We start from the raw sequence: 20,216 nt of genomic DNA on the forward strand, positions 1-20,216 counted from the left end.
GGCGAAGGGAGGGGGTGGAGAAGAAAAAGAAGAATCCCAAAAGTACAATAAATCCAAATACATTTAAAACAAACCAAAAGATGAAAGTGTTCTGGAAAATTGGAACAGAAGTTATTGACAAGAGAGAGATGGGGGTCAAGGAAATGAAAGAAAAAGAAACAATGTATACTAAATGAAAAAGAAAGCACCAAAGAAAACATAAAGGGCCTCATTCTATAGCACGTCGGGGGGAAAAAACCCTATGGGAGAAAGAATTGCTGAATTGAGAGTTAAGAAAAAGAGAGAATAATGTACCACCTTCCAAATAGGAAGTTCAAGATTCAATAGGCTGCAAGTTGTGAATAGAATGCTAGGGGAATAATTCCACCCAATTCTTAAAAGATTTACAAAATTTATTTTACTTGAATTTATTTGTAGTATATTTTGTTTTTGTGGTATGTTTATGTGTATGTATATTATACATATACACAAATATATACACATATATGTGTGTCTGTATGGTATATATACATACATATATATGACACACATATATCCTTCGCATAAAACAATCCTAAAAATAAAATATATTGTAAACTTCTAAAGGAAAATGAATTTTGACATATTTCATTTTTAGCAGAGTCTAATATCAAACAGGGGCAGCTAGATGGCTCAGTGGATGGCGTGCTAGGTCTGGAATCAGGAAGACCTAAGTTCAAATCCAGCTATGTGACCTTGGGTAAGCCACTTATTTGCCTAGGAGGTAACTACATGGCTCAATGGATAGAGCACAGAGCCTGGAGTCGGGAGGACTTGAGTTCAAATCTAGCCACAAACACTTAGTAGCTGTGTGAATCTGGACAAGTCATTTAACCTCTGTTTGCCTTAATCCATTGGAGAAGGAAAGGCAAACCACTCCAGTATCTTTGCAAAGAAAACCCCATGGGGTCACAAAGAATCATATACAACTGAACGAATGAACAACAAAAATATCAAACAGGCACAAATTCAAATCCTGCTTTTTGATGTTGATGGGTTTTTTTATAGAAATCATGGCAACCATAAAAATAAGCAGTAAGCGAATGGGTTAATTCTATCATAACGGAAACAATCAGCAGCAACAAATTATCAATTTGGAATTTCTTGTTGTTTCTAGTACCTTGTAATAAAGATATTCATTAAAAATTCATTTTATTGGCTGAGTATCATGCTAGACTAGTCACTATAATAATAATAGCAAGCATTCATATAGCACTTTAAAATTTATGAAGTGCTTTACATGTTCCCTCACATAAAATGGATCTATGGTCTCCTTTGTAAGGCAGGGGTTCTTAACCATTTATTTATGTCATGGACCTCTTTGGAAATCTGATAAAACATAAGGATGCATTCTCAGAATAATGTTTTTAAATAGTTCAAAAAAATGCTAAATTTCAATTAGAGGTTAGTGAAAATAAAGATGTAATTTTCTTTCCTATTCAAATTCATGGACCCCCTGAAATTTATCCACTATTCCCAGGTTAAGAACCCCTGCTATCTGGGCTCAAAAATCTAAGTTAAGATAAATAGATTTCATTCCTTCAATTATTTAAAGACACCTCACCTATGTATCACCGAATGAGGTACAGTGAGATGTTTCTTGCCGAGCCTCAAAGACCCTAAATTCTTGATAACTGTGACTTTTTGTGATGCCCATGTCATAAGTAAAAAGTAGCTTACTCTCTTCATGAAGTGGTGACAAAGAGATAATGCACTGCCTAAGGTCACGCTGCTACATAGACAAAGACATTTTATAAAGCTGCCTGTCCCTTTACCTAGCACTCAGTTATCAGCATCAACTATATTTATAAACCCATACTAATAAGCATGTTAAATGTTCTCCATATAAGAAGAGGAAGGTATTATTATACACTACATTATTCTGACCACCTGAATTTGGCTGGTAAAAGATTTGTTCACCACAAAATATAGAAGAGCAAACCAGAACATTAGTAGAACATTTAATGACACTAAAGTTTTTTTTAAAGTTAACAAAAACTATCATCAAAATCAAGGAGTAAAAAATAATTACAAGTCAAAACAAAATGATGATTAATAGGCACTAGTTACTTACATAGGAATTTACTCCAACAACACTGTGGATTCAATAGCCCTTGAAACACAAGCATGTACAAGAAGCATAAAAGTAAGTAGGAAGGACTTGTCTATCACTTGTCACCCTCCTTAAAAGTTCCTCACAGAGAAATGAATACTAAGATCAAAAGTGATCTTTTACAGAAAATTCAAACCAAAACTCTGGTAAAGGTCAACTGTCATTTCGATAAATAACCATTACAACAATATAGCTAGATAACAAGAGATTACCACACTTCACTTATTTCAAGCAATATTCCACACAACTAAATTCCAGTACCACAACACAGTAAGATATACACTCCTTTGAAGTGTGACATAATGGGATCTGACCTGTATTTGAAATAACAACTATTTTTTTTTGCTATTAATAACTTTCTTTTGAAAGATTTTTTTTTTATATTTTCTCCCTGTGATTTGAACTGGTTGGGGAAAAAAAAAGTAGATGAAGATAGAACTATATTCTTTAGCCTTTTATGTAAATAAGTCAGCTTTTTATATACTGTTAAGTACAAAGGGAGAGTCAAAAACCTTTTGGGTAAGGAACAAAGTAAAATCTTTTAAGCTACCATTGTGTTTTTTTAAGTAGAAAGATTTCTAATTTACTAAAGCTTTTACACATTTTATGTTTTTTCTCTCTCTTGTACAAAAACCCAACTTTGAGATTCCATGTTTTCAACTGTTTTCATATCTCACTGATGCTTCAGGAAGTATTTTTAGCTGGAATTTGTATGAATAATAAACATAACAGAGTAAAAACACTGTTTTTAGGCTATTTTCAAATAAAAAAAGGAAATGAAAAAATATCGACACATGGTAGTTCTGTAAGCAGGACAGGATGAGTCTTTTTACATAGGAGAGATAAGAACAACTAGACAAAACGGCAGAATTTTAACATCTGGTAGAAGAAAAAAATCATGCTTTCCTGAGAAAAAGAATAATATTCAATGCATAAGAGTCAAAGAATAATGGTAATAAAGGGAGAGAAGTCTCTAAGTCCCAAATTTGAATATATTTTACTATCAATACATGACTTGAACTTTTCCAAAATTGTAATAGGGTATAAGGAGTATAAGGAGAAAATACAAAGTACTATTCCAGAAACTGAGCTGCATTGGCAGAATATGAATTTGGGACACCCTTAATATGTGGTTGTTTTCATGGAAACTTTATTAATTCTCTCAACTAGGCTGTTTTGAAGAAATTAATACTCTTATCAGGACAACTGCTTTTCTGTTTCAAAGCTCAGTAAATGCTATTTAGAATCAAATTCTATTTACCATTGATGAAATGGCTATAGGTTTGAAAAAGAGAAAAATGATGGGAAAGATGCTTTTTGCCAATGCCATTGAAAAAATAGGTCAGTTTAGAACTGGAATTGGACAGAAAGAGATAGGGATAGAAAGACTTAGTGGTGCTGGTGAGGTGAGAGGGAGTATACATTATATGGTCCTATGTTCTGGGAAGAAAAAACACAAGCATTTTACCACATACACAAAAAAAAAGGAGGGTGGCTGAAGTGAATTGTATGAAAGGAAAATAGTACAAAAAAGTAGAGGTGAAAGAAAGCAGAATCCAGAATACAAGGATTCTTTATTTTCTCTCTTAAACAAGTCTACTGCTTAATTCCACTATATCCTATTGCTAGCCATTTTTACTTCCCATTTTAAAGTGTTTGTTTCTTGTAATGACTAAATTTCTGATAAAACAGAAAATCAGCAGCCTTTTACAATAGGCTCCCTTATTGTGGTTCTCAAATTGTTCATTTTTCCTCCATATTTTTAGCAAAAATAAGCATACCTGAACAAAAATCAGTTTTGTTTAAGTGAAGCAGCTTATATAATTTGACAGATCTTCCATGTAGTTAGAAAATAACTCCATTATACCATCACTATGGCTTTATATGTGATATACAAATAGAAGTTTCCACCTTTCCACATGATTAAACAAAAGAGAATACATTTTATATTGGTATGTATATTCACAGTAATAGTTCCACCAGTTGTGAGAGATGACAGCCAGGTTGCAGTACCACTTGTGTCCTAATCACCACAGCACTCTCTTGTTTTGGTCAATTATTTTACTGAAAAGGTTGAAACAAAAATGAAATATTTATAAAAGTTATTCTCAATTCAAGTACACATTATTGGTGAAATCCTTTATCACCCTCCACCCCAAAATGTAGAATATACCATGACACAAATTCACAAATTTCTCCAATGGTTAGAAAACAATCATAATATATTTTAAACCTATCAGTAATATCCACTGAAGGTATGCTTTAGAAGGTTGAAAAAAAATAATGAATTGTATAGAGAGGAGAAAGTGTATTTGAGCAATCAAGTAAACATTTTTCATAACACAGACCTTGGTTTCATGTCCTGACATTCATCTCTTCTAAAAGAGTTACTCTAATACTGTCTCCAGTGTGCAGATGGAATCCTAGATTCACTGAATAAGGAGGGATAATCTCCATTAAAGTTCCACTTCCATGCTGTATCATGGCACAGAAGTGACCTGGATTCTTGAAAGTTATGTCAGCAGAGCACAAGCTCTGGCACGTCCTACAACCAAGTTGGAAAGCCTTCCAGTTCAGCCCCTGTGATACAATGTCATCTCACCATGAGGACCAGCCTAGCTAAGTTCTGGAGGGCTCATCATCAGAAGACCAGCCACCAGGTGATGAGCTTTTTGGCCACAGCAACTCATGAAACCATCTACTCAACATGAAGGAGTTGAGTGATAGGCATACCCACACCGATGAAATCATAGCTCTTTTGATGTACTGAAGAACAGTGTTCCATTACACAGATTTCTCGTTCATCTACCAATCCTGTCAAAAGGGTGCCTTTAGGGATTAGCAAAACTGAAAATATACACCATTTTCCACCTAAACAGATTGTTTTTAAAACTCATTCTCACAACACCCCTGTGAGATAGGCACATTTTACAGATGAGAAGACCGAGGCACAGAAAGTTAAATGACTTGCTTAAAGTTTTACTGTGATTTAGTGGCAGAACAGTTATGTTCTTACCATACATGTTCATATGGATCAACAGCAGTGTTCATGAAACTGGCTTTGATTTTTAATATGTGTTTGAGTTTTAAGTATCTAAACAAAGGATAAATTTTACAACTCTAAGAAGTCAATATGTATTTTTTAAAAACAGAAAACCCTTAAATTAAATCTGTGATCCTATGATCTCAAGTAAAAAAACAAAAAAATCCTAAAATACTATTTATCTTCCATTAGTCATCTACTAGATTGGTTTAGAATGTGGATGGTTTTCCTTAAAAAGAAAATGAAACAAAACAAAGAAAGCCAGCAAACAAAAATGATGTGAAACTCCCACCACAGTATTCAACTAACATTTATTGAGTGACTAGATTTGCAGATTTATTAAACCTGAGTCAACGAAGCCACAAATAGATTTGTTTTGATATGAAACATATTGCTACCTCTGTGTGCTTTTTAACTCCCACTATAAAAATATATATAGACATCTATGCAAAGCTTTCTCTACAAAAGTGAACTAAACTCTGAGATTTCACTTTAAAATCTGCATGTATAGGCCTACGATTCAACTAAATTCACAAGGTGTACAATTAAAAAATTAATTTTTTTAAACTAAGTTATAATTAAATAAGTAAATTCTACTACAACCCCAACTTCTCTTGCGTCGGATTTTCATCAGTAGTAGTAAATTGCAATAGATTATCATTGTATAAAAATTAAGATAACCTGAAACCAGATTCTAGGGTAATTAGGTTTTGGAATAAAGTTATTCCAAAATGTTATTCAGTAAGATACATGCAAACAACATAATTTGCTATGGTTTTACTCAGCAGGTACAAAAAAATAAGTCATATGTCATTTAACATACTTAACTTTTTAGCAACTTTTTCATTTCAGTAAATTTATCTTGATTTGTTGGGTTATTTAAAAGGAAGAGTAGTATCTGTTCATGTTTTTCCACCTATGGGTATAAAAGACAAAATTATATTCACTATTACCAAAAACTTACAAAGTTCTTTTTCATTTTAATGGAATTTAACTTACTTGTTTCCTTAACTCTATGCAGCAACAATTAGTCTGTCCTATAAGGAAATATAATAAACTATTAGCAAACCAATAAAATGTGCTATAATAACAAAAATAAAATACTCTGAACACAAACACAGCTTCTACTTCAACTATTTCTACATTAAAAAAAAGTTCTGAGAGATAATTTTACTAACAAATGAATCTAAAAGTACAATTTTAAGTTTGGGGGGAAATTACCTTTATTCAAAACACTTTGACTTTTAGTTGTGATGTGCTTTGCCAGACCTTCCATCACTAGCTTATCAGCTATGTTAATAGTACCATTTTCAGAATGTTTTTCAACAGACACTGCATGGACATTCTTAATGATTCCTTTTACTGAAACCATGACATTCTGATTCAACATGAGTTTTTTTAATTGCTCTATTACTAATGGAGACCATCCCCCATCCAATTCCATTATTCCTGGAAAAAATGAGTTATAATAATTAGTTGACAAAAAATGACAGTATTTCTACATTCTCTTATTCTGCAAGGCACAATCTTTTGTTTTGTTTTGTTTTGTGGTTTGTTTGGTTTTTTTTTAGTTAGGCAATCTGGGTTAAGTGACTTGCCCAAGGTCACACAGCTAGTACATGTCAAGTGTTTGGTCTGAGGCCAGATTTGAACTCAGGTCCTCCTGACCTCAGGGCTGGTGTTCTATCCACAAGGCACAATCTTAATTATAAAAGTGATAATATTTGAGTAATTTTCTGAATCTACTGATGAAGGTCAAAATAAATTTACATATTTTAGGTGGGTTTATAAAACTGCCTGCATGTACTATTTTCCTAGGAAAGAGAATTTTAATAATAGATCTGATTCCTCTTAAAAAAAAGTGGTCTATGTAGTATGAACCAGTCTAATCTCATCTAGTTGGATCTCTAACAGGGATGTCAAAATATAATGGCCTTTACTTATATGCATTAAAAAAAAACACCTTATTAATTTTCACTGACAAGTCAAGTACATTATTAAATAGAAGCAGGTATATACCATATGTAACATTACATCTCAACAATATAGTTCAAACTTATAAAACTTCACATTTTGGAAAATAACTATTAAAACTTTACCTTCAAATGAGCACCTAATTATTTGAAAAGGAAGTTCCAGGTAGCTGGTAGTGATTGGCTGAACCCGAGAAAAAGGCAAAGTTTCAATGTTTCCATAATCAGCATAGAGTACTTTTACCTCAGATTCTGAGACCTTCAGGATGATAGCACGGTACCAATAATTGTCACCTGAAAGATGAGTACTTCATATAAGAAATTACGTTAAATGTTCTCATCCCTTGAAAGCTGGCCAGTGATAATTTTAAATCACTCAAAAATTTTCAATCCACACATATAAAGAAAGGAGAAATGCTACATATTTCCTCACTCCTAATTACCACTTGCTGTTTCATCTTCTGTTATGTTACCAAATCTACAGCCTGCTATGGCAGACAATGGGAAGTTGAGCCAATAGGAATATAAGACTACTTGTCTGTCCTAAAGTTTGAGAGATTAGCCAATCTCCACGCTTCTCTCCAAAGAACTTCTAGCTCAGAAGTTTAAAGATTACACTTTCATTTTATTCCAAATTGTTTATTTTCATTTTTCAGAAACAAATTTAAGCATAATAGTTATGGGCTTCTATTGTTATCAAACCACTAGGTTGTTTGTTTTTTTTTTTTAATCAGCATTTTATACAATAACTCAAAATACAGCAAACAAGCAATGGTGTGACTTAGAATGCACTAATCCACTTATTAGAAAAACAAGTATCACTTTGACTGTCATGCTTTTGACATAAACCTACATCTGAGACACCCAACACATTTAATCATGTAAATATGACTATTTGGATTTGTTTATATATCTCTACCTTTTCAATCTTTTTTTACTAAAATAAACATTCCACTGTACCTTGTATGACATATAAATATGACATTTCTCATCTACTATAAGTAGGGCATGGACAAATTGTGTTTCTAGAAGGGTTGATGGGCTTGTACAAATCACCTTATGTTCTTGCCCAACTTCCAACTGTGACCAAAGACACAGGTTTCTGCAACAGCTAGCCATAAAACAGACAAATACATTTTTCTACCACACCCATGACCTCGGCCTTGTTGACAGTCTTCTAAATAACCTAGCTATAAGCGAATGGACACAGAACTCCCTTACCTTTAGGAATTTAGCACTTAAAATACTTCAACTCTCTAGTTACATATAAAAAGAAACATATAGTTATTCCTTTAATGCAAAGATCCTTACTTGTAAATCTGGCACAGCACACATCTCCAATTCTTGGTTTAAAGAGTACTCTATTTTTCTGAGAGTTGCAATGTTCTGTTAATTTAACTGTCATCAAATTTAATTTTTCTTGGTCTGCTTAAAATATAAAAAAGTTATTCTGTGAGCAGTTTTAGTTTGTACATACTGCATTTCAATCAAGATTAATAGGAATAGCAAGTTAATCCATCATTTCAAGTGTATTTAGACAAATACATATGCAACCGTATGAATGTATGTTGTCCTTTGTAGTTAAAAAAAAAAGATATTTATTCTTATTTTGACTTCTGTTACTTGCAGGGCTGTCAGAAGTCTTGGTCCCTGGATTTTTTGGTACAGTTCTCTATATATAGTTAACTTCAATATTAGTTAAGAAGTCAGGAATAAAGCAGATTTTAGCTTTCATCATGCTGCTAAACTTAAAATTATTTTTTTAAAAATAAGACCTTACTTGAGGTCTAATTTACAACATTTTAAAAGCAACTCCATCCAACTTGGATTTGTCTGACTGTTGCTGATAATAATTTATTATCTCATAATCAAATACTCAAGTTTTCCAAATATAAATTTCCATGCAAAAAGCAGAAAGGTGTGAGTAGTAGTAAAATTGTCATGGCTAAATTAGAAAATACTGGCTTTGAACACCTAGATACAGTAAAACCTTGATTAACTAGAATTCTTAGACAAATGTCTTTTGATCAGAAAATCCTTTCCATTTCAACCTTTACTGCTGAAATATTTTTGAGGTGTGCACCTTCCTTTCTTAGCACGCTGAACATAAAGTTTCTTTGATGAATTGGCCTTTCTGAGCATTATTACTATACAATATTATAAATATACTACACAGAAACAAGGTTAATGTGTTGACCCAGACACAACCAAAACAGTTTGTTTCGCTCAATTTTGTAAACTAAATTACTGACATGTGAATCACAGGCAAATTTGTCTCCTAAAAATCCAGGGCACAGCAAAATTATAAGTAAGGAATACAAAATAACTCAGATTTCTGTGTGTGTGTGTAAAATTCTAAGCCAATTTTCAGAAATACTAGGCATCAAAATTTAGTTTCTTACCTCTACTCTCAATTGGTAATGCATAAAACAAGCTTGGGCTTATTATCTCTAGTATGCAAGCTGGTATAATTTCATCAACTGGAAATTCTATTGTCTTCCACTGCTCAGGAGAAGAGGTAGCTAATAGAATACAAAATGTAGTTCCTGAATTAAATCTATATAAAATGGGAATAAGAATGCAATTCATCAAAGTGCAGTTATTAAGTGCTTAATGGCAAACATGTTGGTAAATACTGAGAATACAAAGAAAACAAAACTAAAACAGACTCTTCCCTTAAGGAGTTATGTTCTAGTGAGGGAGACAGCATATACATCAAAAGCTACATGGAATACGACCTGCCTCTAGATTGAGAGCTGACAAACTCAGTGAAGACTGAAGCATATTTTCTTTGCTTCTTTGGGGGTACGGGCAGAGATATGACTAATGCTGAAATTTATTTTGCCTGACTATACATATTTGTAATGGGTTTTGTTTCTCTTGTCTTCTGAATAGGTGGGGAAGGGAGAGAAAAGAGGGAGAGAATTTGAAATTGAAAATTAAAGAAAACTGAATAAGAAAGAGTATATGGAAGATACAGACAGAATAAGTACAAAGTAACAGAAAGGAAGATAATAGCAAATAAAGGGGCTAGGAAAGATTTTCTGGAAAAAAAAAAAGAAAGTGGTATTTAGCTGAGCCTTGAAGAAAGTCAGGGATTCTAAGAAGTGGAGGTGACGAAAGAGAATTCGGGACATGGGGTTACTTAGTGCAAAAGCATGGATATGGAAGACAGAGCACCCTGTGTGAGAAACAGCAAGCAGGGCAGAATGGCTGGAATGTAGAATTCATGGAGATGAACTAGTTTGAGTGGGGAGGGGGAGGGTTGGAAGGAGGGAAAGAAGGGATAATGAGTTCATTTTGGGACATGTTCTTAGATCCCTACACGACGTCCAATCAAAATATCCAATGGAGCCCTTCTCCTCGCCAAGGCAAAATCCTCTACACTGAATAAGGGATTCCATTCTATTCCATTTCTCTAATAGATTGACCTCTTCTGTCATCCCCCATTCTCTCACATATCTTTAGTCTTTCCCAGTCTCCTGGATGTTTCCCTACGGCTTACAGACATACCTATGTCTTCCTCACCCTTAAAAAAAACCCTAACTTGATTCATCCATCTCCAGGAGTTACCATCCTCTACCTCTCCTTTCTTTTGCAGCTAAACTTCTGGACAAACTGACACACAATCAATGTCTCCATTTTCTTTCCTCTCATTCTCTTAACTCTTTGCAGTCTGGCTTCTGACCTTACCATCCAACTGAAACTTTTTTTCTCCAAAGTTAGCAATGAAGTATTAATTGTAAAATCTAGTGGCCTTTTCTCAATCCTTATTCTTCTTGACCTCTCTGTAGCCTGTGACACTGTCGATCTCCTTCATTTACTTGATACTCTATTTTCTCTAGGTTTTTGTGACACTACTCTCTTCTGGTTCTCCTTTTGTCTGACATCTCCTTATTGATCTCCTTTTGCTTCATCTTTATCCAAGTGATGATGACTAATGTTCCCCTCAAGATTCTGTCTTGGGTCCTCTTCTCCCTCTACATTATTTCACTTGGTAATCTCATCAGCTCCTATAATTCAAATCATCTCTATAAAGATGATTCTCAGGTCTATTTCTCCAGCCCTAACCTCTCTCCTGACCTTCAGTAACACATCTCCAATTGCTCACTAGATATCTCAAACTAGATGTCCCATAGACACCTTAAACTCAACATGTCTAAAACTGAATATGTTATCTTTCACCCAAAAGAGTTCCTTCATCTTAACTTTCCCATTACTGTCAAACGTACCACTAGCCTCAGGATCACCTAAACTGGAACCTATCCCTAAACTCCTTTTTCTTTTACCCACCATATCCAATCAGTTGCCATGTCCTATTGTTTCAAGCTCTGTAACAAGTCTTGTATATATACCTTTTCTGCCTCTGACACTTCCACCAGCCTGGTGAAGCCCCTCTTCATCTCATGCCTGGAATGGTACAACAGTCTCTGGGTTGGTCTCTCTGTCTCAAGTCTTTCCTAACTCCAGGTGATCTCCACTCAGCTGTCAAACTGATGTCCCTAAAGCACAAGTCTGACTGTTCCCCCTTTGCCTCCATTCAATAAACTCTAGCGGCTCCCTACTGCCTCTATGAAGAAAAAATCCTCTATATGGTTTTTAAAGCCCACTATAACCCAAGCTCTTCCCACCTTTCCAGTCTTCTTAGATGTTACTCTCACCCCTCTGGTATTATGTGGTTCAATAATACTAGCCTCTTTGCTTTTCCTCGTATACCTAATCCATCTCCCAACTTTAGCATGGAATTCTCTTTCTGTTCATTTCTGCCTCCTAGCTTCCCTGGTTAAATTCCCACCTAAGAATACTCTTAGCACCTTTGCTCCAAGATCATCCCCAATACATCGTTTACATATCCTACTTATACATAGTTGTTTGCATGCTGCTCCCCTCCCCCATTAGACTAGAGAACAAGGGCTTGGTTGTTTTTTTTTAACCTTTGTATTCCAGTGCTTAGCACAATGCCTGGCACATAGAAGGTGCTGAATAAATGCTTGCTGACTGATTGGAGGGCTGAATATCTAGATCTGGGATGCTGATTAAACCCATGAAAGCTGATGAGATAATCAAATGCCAATATATACACAAAGAGAAGAAGGCCTAGGACTGAGCCTTCAGGCCAGAGCTAGCAGAGGTGAAAATGGGTGAAAATGTAGCAAGTAAGAAGAATGAGAAGTGGTCAGACAGGCGTAGGAGGAGAACTAAGAGAGCTTAATGTCACAAAAACCCAGAAAGGAGAAATGATCAACATTATAAAATGCTGTCAAGAAGGATGAGGTTTTAAAAAGACCATAAAACTGGTAATTAAGAAGAGTTCATTGGTAACTCTGGAGAAAGTAGTTTCAGATGAATGGAAGATCAGAAGCCATATTGCAGAAAGTTTAAAAGTGAATGAGAGAAGTAGTGACGGAACTCACTACTTCTAGCAGATGGCTTTTTTAATATTAGATGATTATCTTGTGGGGATGGTAAAGTCTAGTGAGCACAAAAAAAAAATTATTCAAATACCATGAGAATCATACAGTAGCTCATGATTCTGAAGGCCTGTTGGTCACCATTATAAACACCAATTACTGCTATTTGGTACAGTAAAAAAAAAAAAAAAAAAGTTCTGGTTACCTGAGCATTTTTTTTCCATATAAACAGAAATTTAGCATATTAGTATTTGTTCATCCTATCCATGGCACGAAAAATAGATTGTATTTGGTACCTTCAAGCTTTTGGACCTTTATACATTGAAAATTTTAATTCAGTTTAAAACACTTTTAGTTTTTCAAAAACAGAATTTAAGAAATTTAATGCTTAACCTCCATAATTCAATGCTATGTTTTGGCAAAAAGGTGACTCTAGGTTCTCAAAGACTATTTCAGCAGAACACAACCAGGCAGATTCCTATTACGCTGAAAAGGCTTTAAGTTCTGTCCCAATGATGGACTATTTCTACTGTAACTAAAGTCTACTCCAACCCTAATTGCTAATGCCTCCCATTCACCAACCCTCCATTTGTATCTCTTGTATCTCTTTTGCATATATGCATGTCTACCCCATCAAATTATAGGCTTCTGAAGACAGGAGTCGTTTCACTTTTATCTTTCTATTCTTGGCACCCAGCACAGTGTTTTACAGATAGTCGTAGTGAGACAGCAAATATTACAGAGATAGGGTATAAGAGACTGAGTAAGGAAAAGTAAGAAACATACCCATAATGAGGAGCCTCTTCTGCAAAATTATAGATGTGTGTAGCTTTATAATCTTATAAGGCCCACGAAGAAGATAAATATAATAAGGTAATGTATTTCTTTTTTTTTTTAAAGGAACCAACCATAGGCAAAGCCACCCGGTAGTCCTAAGCAAATGGCCTACCCAGAAGTTCCAAAGTGTAGTCTGAGAAGAATGAAGTAGAGATAATACTTCAAAACAAAAGTATAAGAGGGCAGAAATAACACAGTTGGATCATACCAATTCTTTCTCCAAATACTTGTACTTTCTTTTTGTCTGTTTGTTTTTAGGCAATTGGGGTTAAGTGACTTGCCCAGGGTCACACAGCTAGTAAGTGTCAAGTGTTTGTTCTGAGGCTGGATTTGAACTCAGGTCCTCCTGACTTCAGGGCTGGTGCTCTATCCACTGTGCCACCGAGCTGCCCCAAAATACTTGTACTTTCTATCGGGCCCAAGAGATGTGCCCTCTGGAGCATTAGAGTCAAACACAAATAGAAATGGATCCCTATGGGCCATATGTTGACTTAGAAAACCACAGATTAACGTTATCTATGTTGTACTGTATTTTTACTTATTTTAATAAACGTTTTAAAATTACATCATGATTTGGTTCAGAATTTGACACCGCTGCTCTGAAGAACATGAACAGATAGACCTTGGGTCATCATAGGTAACCATGGTCCACCCTCATTAGGACAATCCAACTATAGGACTAATTTTCTTACAGAGACATATTGGGCTGTATGTCATATTATTTCTGTGCTTTCCATTCAGTTTATATGGAAAACCAAAATGCTCAGAAAAAAGAGTATTTAGCTATGGTCTAGATCTCAAAAGTAATAGTGATTACCCTACTCACCTTAGTGGAGGCAGTGCTTATTACAGTCCAGATGCTATTAATAAGACTCTATTTTAAAACAAAATGGTAACCTTGGTGGAGTTACTACATTTGAGATGAGGTCAAGCATTTATTATCTGCCTATATACCAGACAATAACGCCTTGGCAGTGACTAGAAAGAACTAGGAGAGAGAGAGAGAGAGAGAGAGAGAGAGAGAGAGAGAGAGAGAGAGTGTGTGTGTGTGTGTGTGTGTGTGTGTGTGTGTGTGACAGAGAGAGAGAGAAACCAACAATTATTAACCATCACAAACATCTCAAACAAAAAGAATAGGAAAGAGAACCATAAAAGAAATTATGATCGGTTCCCACATACAGTGGTTTACATGCACATGCACACATGAAAGAAGTAGACATAATACCTCAGAAGAAAAGTATAAAAGGACAGAAATAGCACAGTTGGATTATACTCCTTTCTCAAATGCTTATGCTTTTACATCAGGCCCAGGAGATATATGTGTGTGTGTGAGTGAGTGAGTGAGAGTGTGTGTGTGTGTGTGTGTGTGTACACAGAATATCTATAGATATTGACAGGTAAACTTAAGCAAGTATTAACAAATTCCTTTATTATTTTACTCCTTCTATACCTTCCCTTTCCCTTCCCTCCATACAACTTTTCTGAAATCATGCTTGAGGCAATCATTTTTGAGGTAACAGAGAGTTGAAAGCAAACAGGATCCAAACAATTGTTTAGGCTGGAGAATGCTGACTGGGGGTATAAGCCAAGCAGGTCCACTTAGGAGATACCATTCTACCCAACACCCTCTAACAATGATCAATAGGATGAGGAGAAGGTGCTGAAAGAGATTAACTCCAGGAAAACTGAAAGGAAAGGTCAAGATTCTCAACATTTGCCCTCCTCATTCATATCCTGCATTTGGATCTTGAATGGTTCTCTAAAAAGATGTGAACAAGGGGCAGCTAGGTGGTGCAGTGGATAAAGCACTGGCCCTGAAGTCAGGAGGACCTGAGTTCAAATATGGCCTCAGACCAAACACTTAACACTTACTAGCTGTGTGACCCCCAATTGCCTAAAAAAAAAAAAAAGAAAGAAAGAAAAAAAGAAAATACATTAACAGAGAAACATGTCAGGAAAGGCATGGAAGGTATTAAGAGGGAGAACGATACCAGATAGTTACGGGCAAAACAAATATCCTGATACCGAAGGAAGAATTAAAAGGAGGAAGAAAAAGCAAAGAACTGGAAATTAATAGGATGCCTATCAATTAGCGAATGGCTGAACAAACTGTGGTATATGAATGCAATGGAATATTACTGTACTTTAAGAAACAATGAAGGTGATGGCTTCTGAGAAACCTGGGCAGACTTGTATGAACTGATGCTGAGTGAAGTGAGCAAAACAGGAGAACAATTTTACAAAGTACAAAAAAAAATTTTTGAAATACTTAAAGAATTTGATCAAAGCAATGCCCAACCACGTCTCCAGAGGACCTGTGTTGCAGCGTTAAGCAACTTGTGACAAAGATGATGGACACTTAGTGCAGAAAAATCATGATCAAGATATGGATTTGTTTTGCTTGGCTATGCTTATTTGTTACAAGGTGCTTTTTTCCCCTGTTTTTAATAGTGGAGGGGAGGGGGTTAGCAAAAGTGATGAGGGGAAAAAAAAAAACACTGAAACATTTTTAAAATGCTAGAGAAGAATGAATTAAGTTCAGAAGAAAACACATACAAATGGGATGGTTTTGAAAATAATGAGTTGAATTCATTACATAAATTAAAAAAAAAAGCCAGTATGACATGGAGATCCACAGTTTTATACATAATTTTTTGTGCTTTGTTGTAAATATGAAAGTGGTCATTTTTTGTGTTTAAGTTCAGAGTGAAAAATTAAAGAAGTGAGAAGTAGTGAAATTAAAGTTAAGACTATAGCTTTTCTAGTTTGGCTGCGAAGGGGAGTTACATAGTATTTAAATTGGAGAGGATTAAGTCAAATAAGAATTTCTTAAAGACAGGAGAGACCCAGTCCTATCTGGCAGTGTAGCAGGAGCCAGCAGACAGGGAGATATTGAAATTTAGAGGAGAAGAGAGGAAGAAAAGGCTGACAGTCTTCCAAAAGAGACAGGAGTGGTGGGGAATTAAGGACTGATTAAGTGCCTACTATGTGTCAGACATCGTGCATGCCAAGAGAAAAAGGAAGTATCTATTTGTCCAGCACTAACCTATCTTTTGACCTCTCAGTATCACATCTCCAGCTGCTCACTGGACATCTTGAAATGGATGTCTCTCAGACATCTTCATTTCTTTGCCCCAAAACTGTCCCTTTTTCCCAACTTTGCTACCACTGTCAAGGGTACCATAATCCTCTTAGTCACTCAGGCTTGCAATCTAGGGTCATCCTTGACTCCTTACTCTCTCATCTTCATAACCAATCAGTTGCCAAATCTTGTTGTTTTAACCTTAGTGGCATCTGACTGCCACCACCATAGTGTAAGTCCTCATGCCCTCATACCTGGACTATTTCAAGAGTCTTTTGGGTAGTCTGCTGGACTCAAGTGTCTCCCCATTCTAGTCCATCCTGCACTCACCTGTCAGATTGGTCTTCCTAAAGCACAGGTGTGACCATGTCATGGCCCTATTCAATAAACTCCTGGCTCTCTATTATACCTTCCAAGATCAATATAAAATCCTTGTCTTGTACAGCCCTCCAAAACTTGGCCCCTTCCTACCTTTACAGTCTTTTTACACTTTACTCCCCTCCATGTACTTTGGGATCTAGTGATACTAGCCTTAATATTCCTTAATGTTGTTCACACAATTCATTTCATTTCCCAACTCTGCATTTTCAATAGTGTTGCCCAGGCCTGGAATTCTCTCATTCTCTCTCTCTCTCTCTCTCCTTATGCCCACCTCCTGGCTTCCTCCAAGTCTCAGCTAAACTTCTACCTTTTGCAAGAAGCCTTTCCTGACAACCCTTCATGTTAGTACCCTCCCTCAGGAATTATGTCCAATTTATCCTATACATATCTTGTTTGTACATAGCTGTTTACATCTTTTGTCCCCTATTAGACTCCTTGAGAGTATGGATTATTTTGGTTTTGTTTTGCTTTTCTTAACATCCCCAGAATTTAACACAGCACCTAGCACAGAGTAGGCACATAAAATGCTTGCATATCTGACCTGATGTAATCTGTCCTCAAGAAGTTTACATTCTATCAGAAGAGACAACATGCAACCATAAACAAATACAAAATATATATAAGGTGATATGGAGAGGGGGAAAAGAAAAAGCCTTGAGCTAAGTTTTGAAGGAAACCAAAATTTTTGTCTTCAGAGGATATACAAATAGAGAACAGCCACCATCTAGAATAGTAAAAAGTAAAGTAAAAAAAAAAGTAAAGTAAAAAAAAAAATTAAAAAGTAAAGCTAACATTATACACAGAGGCAAATGGCAAAACATGCCTTTAAATTCAAACTAGATAACAAATAGGTTAAAATGAAAACACAGGCATACCTGATACAGCCAATTCAATCCATAAAAATCAGGACTTAACAAAAGTTATCTGCGTACTTTGCAAAAGAATCTATATATTGTAATATAATTTCTTTAAATATCAAACTTCCTAGTATAATTAAAATAGTATTTGATTTTCTAAAAATTTAATCAATACAAACTTTTCAGTAATAGATCTCCTGCACAAAACAGTATGAAACAAGAAACAGTACGACTTAGTATGCTGGACCTGGAGTTGGAAGGAACTGGATTAAAATTCTGAGTCTGATACATGAGCTATGTCGACCATAAGCAAATCATTTAGCCTTTTGCAACCTATGTCTCCTTATCCATAAAGTGGAGATAATATCTGAAGTACTCATCTCCAAGTCATTGTAACTGAGTGGCTACAGAACTAGCCTTAAAGCCAGGAAGATCTGGGTTCCAATTCTAGTTCTGACACATGTACTAACTGTGTGACCAAAGGAAAGTCATTTAAACTGTCCATGTTGTAGGTAACTCTATAGGGCTCTAAGTTGTAAAGAAGATGCCAACTTGCATAAATAGAGGAAATTTCCTTACCACGAAGTTTCCTATGACAATGAAATCTCAGGTCCAGTCCCTTCCCCTAAACTATTGACTTCAAAAGGCCGCTGTTGTTGTGTTTGTACTTTTAAGTGCTGCATAAATGTTAGCTATTATCATACCTTTAAGTAAAATTACATTGGAAATGTACATCATATTCTTGTTGTTCAGTTGTGTCCAACTCTTTGTAACCCCATTTAGAATTTTCTTGGGCAAAGATACTGGAGTGGTTTGCCATTTCCTTCTCCAGCTCATTTGACAGATGAGGAAACTGAGGCAAACAGGGTTAAGTGACTTGCCCAGGGTCACATAGCTATTAAATGTCTGAGGCCAGATCTGAACTCAGGTCTTCCTGACTCCAGGCCCAGCACTCCTCCACTGTGTCACCTAGCTGCCCCATATATAATATTAGTTTCAACAAAGTGGTTTCTTATAGCACTTCAACAATTAATTGGCACTGACAAAATCACTGAGGCTTGGATTCAGAATTCATTTTCTGAAAGGTCATATATAAGATTCTAAACTAAACAAAGCACAGTGCTCTGTATACAATACAAACACATGTTCATCGAATTAAATCCTAAATTTTTTTTGGTGGGGGAGGGTGAGGCAATTGGGGTTAAGTGACCTGCCCAGAGTCACACAACTAGTGAGTGTTATGTGTCTGAGGCTGGATTTGAACTCAGGTCCTCCTGACTCCAGGGCCATTGCTGTATCCACTGTTCTACCTAACTGCCCCCTAAAATCTATATTTATAACAAAATGTTTTATTATAACAAATACATTTTTAAATGAAGTCTTACCTTGAAGCACATCAGGATCAAATGGCAAGTCAATTTTACTAACAGATTTATCATTTTGTGTATCTTTACATGGTGGTTCATCTTTTAAAACCAAATGTTCATCAATAAGTATATCATTTATAATTTTTGGATAAGCAGTAGAAAAGTCAGTGAGTTCAACTCCAGCACCATTGTCTGTGAGATCCACTACTTTAGCCTTAAGTTTTATCCCTGCAACACACATCTGAAATCTTGCTGTGGCTTCTTTACTCCAATGCTTGTTTCTAGGTTTTATATCTGGAGAACATCAAAATTTCATTAACAGAATTTCCAGGAGAAATTGTCTTTTATCATCTATTAGTGCATCATATGTCCTACTAAAGGTCTTTGGTCCTTCTTGCTCAGCTTAGGCTAACAATTTTCAATAAATTGTGCCTTTTATCCTTAATAAAGGCTACATTTGCCAAAAAAAAAAAATTATGAAACTAAAAAACAAAATTGTGCTTCCAATTTGCAGATTCCTTTCAGAAATTAAAAACATTCCTTCAAATACTACATCAATGTTTACTAAGTCATGGTGGCACACATGTAAGATTTTAAAAAGTTTTAAAATTATGATAGCTACAATTGTCAAAAGGCACTTTCTCATTTCTATAGTTAAATTTAACATTATTTAATCTTCTTCCCAAATAATTTTAAATTGCTCAGCTTATTCAAAATTACTTTTTTTTAATGAATTGATGTGACTATTTGAGCCTGTGTTTAAAATACTTATTTCTCAAGATTTCATAATAGGAAGTAGTATTTTCCATTGTAATGGAAACATCTGAACAAAAAAAAAATTTAAATGTGATGCCTTTACATTTAATATTGTTTAATAATCAGAGCTTTCTAAATATTTTTATTATTAAAATAATTTTATATTCCCCAACATACCTACTAGCCAGCATCGGATTCCTTGAAATGGAAGTTTTAAGAACCTGGATGACATCTTTCTAAGTTTATCTGTAGTAACCTCCTCAATGTTTCCATAATCCACAAAGTGCACTTTAACAGTTGCATTTGGTAATATCTCCTTTACTAAAGCACGATACCAATTACCATCACCTAGATTTTACATAAAGAATTTGAGTACAC

At 35.2% G+C, this 20,216-nt stretch overlaps 1 protein-coding gene across 1 annotated transcript in view; it reads right to left on the bottom strand.

Annotated features, from left to right (window-relative positions):
• Nucleotides 1-3,952: 3,952 nt before the first annotated feature.
• TDRD1 (tudor domain containing 1) overlaps nucleotides 3,953-20,216 on the bottom strand; it is a 70,253-nt gene continuing 53,989 nt past the window's right edge. The window contains exons 18-26 of the mRNA XM_027851874.1: nucleotides 20,016-20,186; nucleotides 19,101-19,376; nucleotides 9,550-9,669; nucleotides 8,459-8,575; nucleotides 7,274-7,441; nucleotides 6,396-6,623; nucleotides 6,174-6,211; nucleotides 6,003-6,090; nucleotides 3,953-4,195 (exon numbers count right to left, since the gene is read on the bottom strand). Of these exons, the coding sequence (XP_027707675.1) occupies nucleotides 4,188-4,195; nucleotides 6,003-6,090; nucleotides 6,174-6,211; nucleotides 6,396-6,623; nucleotides 7,274-7,441; nucleotides 8,459-8,575; nucleotides 9,550-9,669; nucleotides 19,101-19,376; nucleotides 20,016-20,186 (1,214 nt within the window). The 3' untranslated portion in view covers nucleotides 3,953-4,187. The remainder of the gene's footprint in view (nucleotides 4,196-6,002; nucleotides 6,091-6,173; nucleotides 6,212-6,395; nucleotides 6,624-7,273; nucleotides 7,442-8,458; nucleotides 8,576-9,549; nucleotides 9,670-19,100; nucleotides 19,377-20,015; nucleotides 20,187-20,216) is intronic.

The sequence above is a fragment of the Vombatus ursinus genome, unplaced genomic scaffold, assembly GCF_900497805.2.
Source record: "Vombatus ursinus unplaced genomic scaffold, bare-nosed wombat genome assembly UNPS02009205.1, whole genome shotgun sequence".
Lineage (NCBI taxonomy): Eukaryota > Metazoa > Chordata > Mammalia > Diprotodontia > Vombatidae > Vombatus > Vombatus ursinus.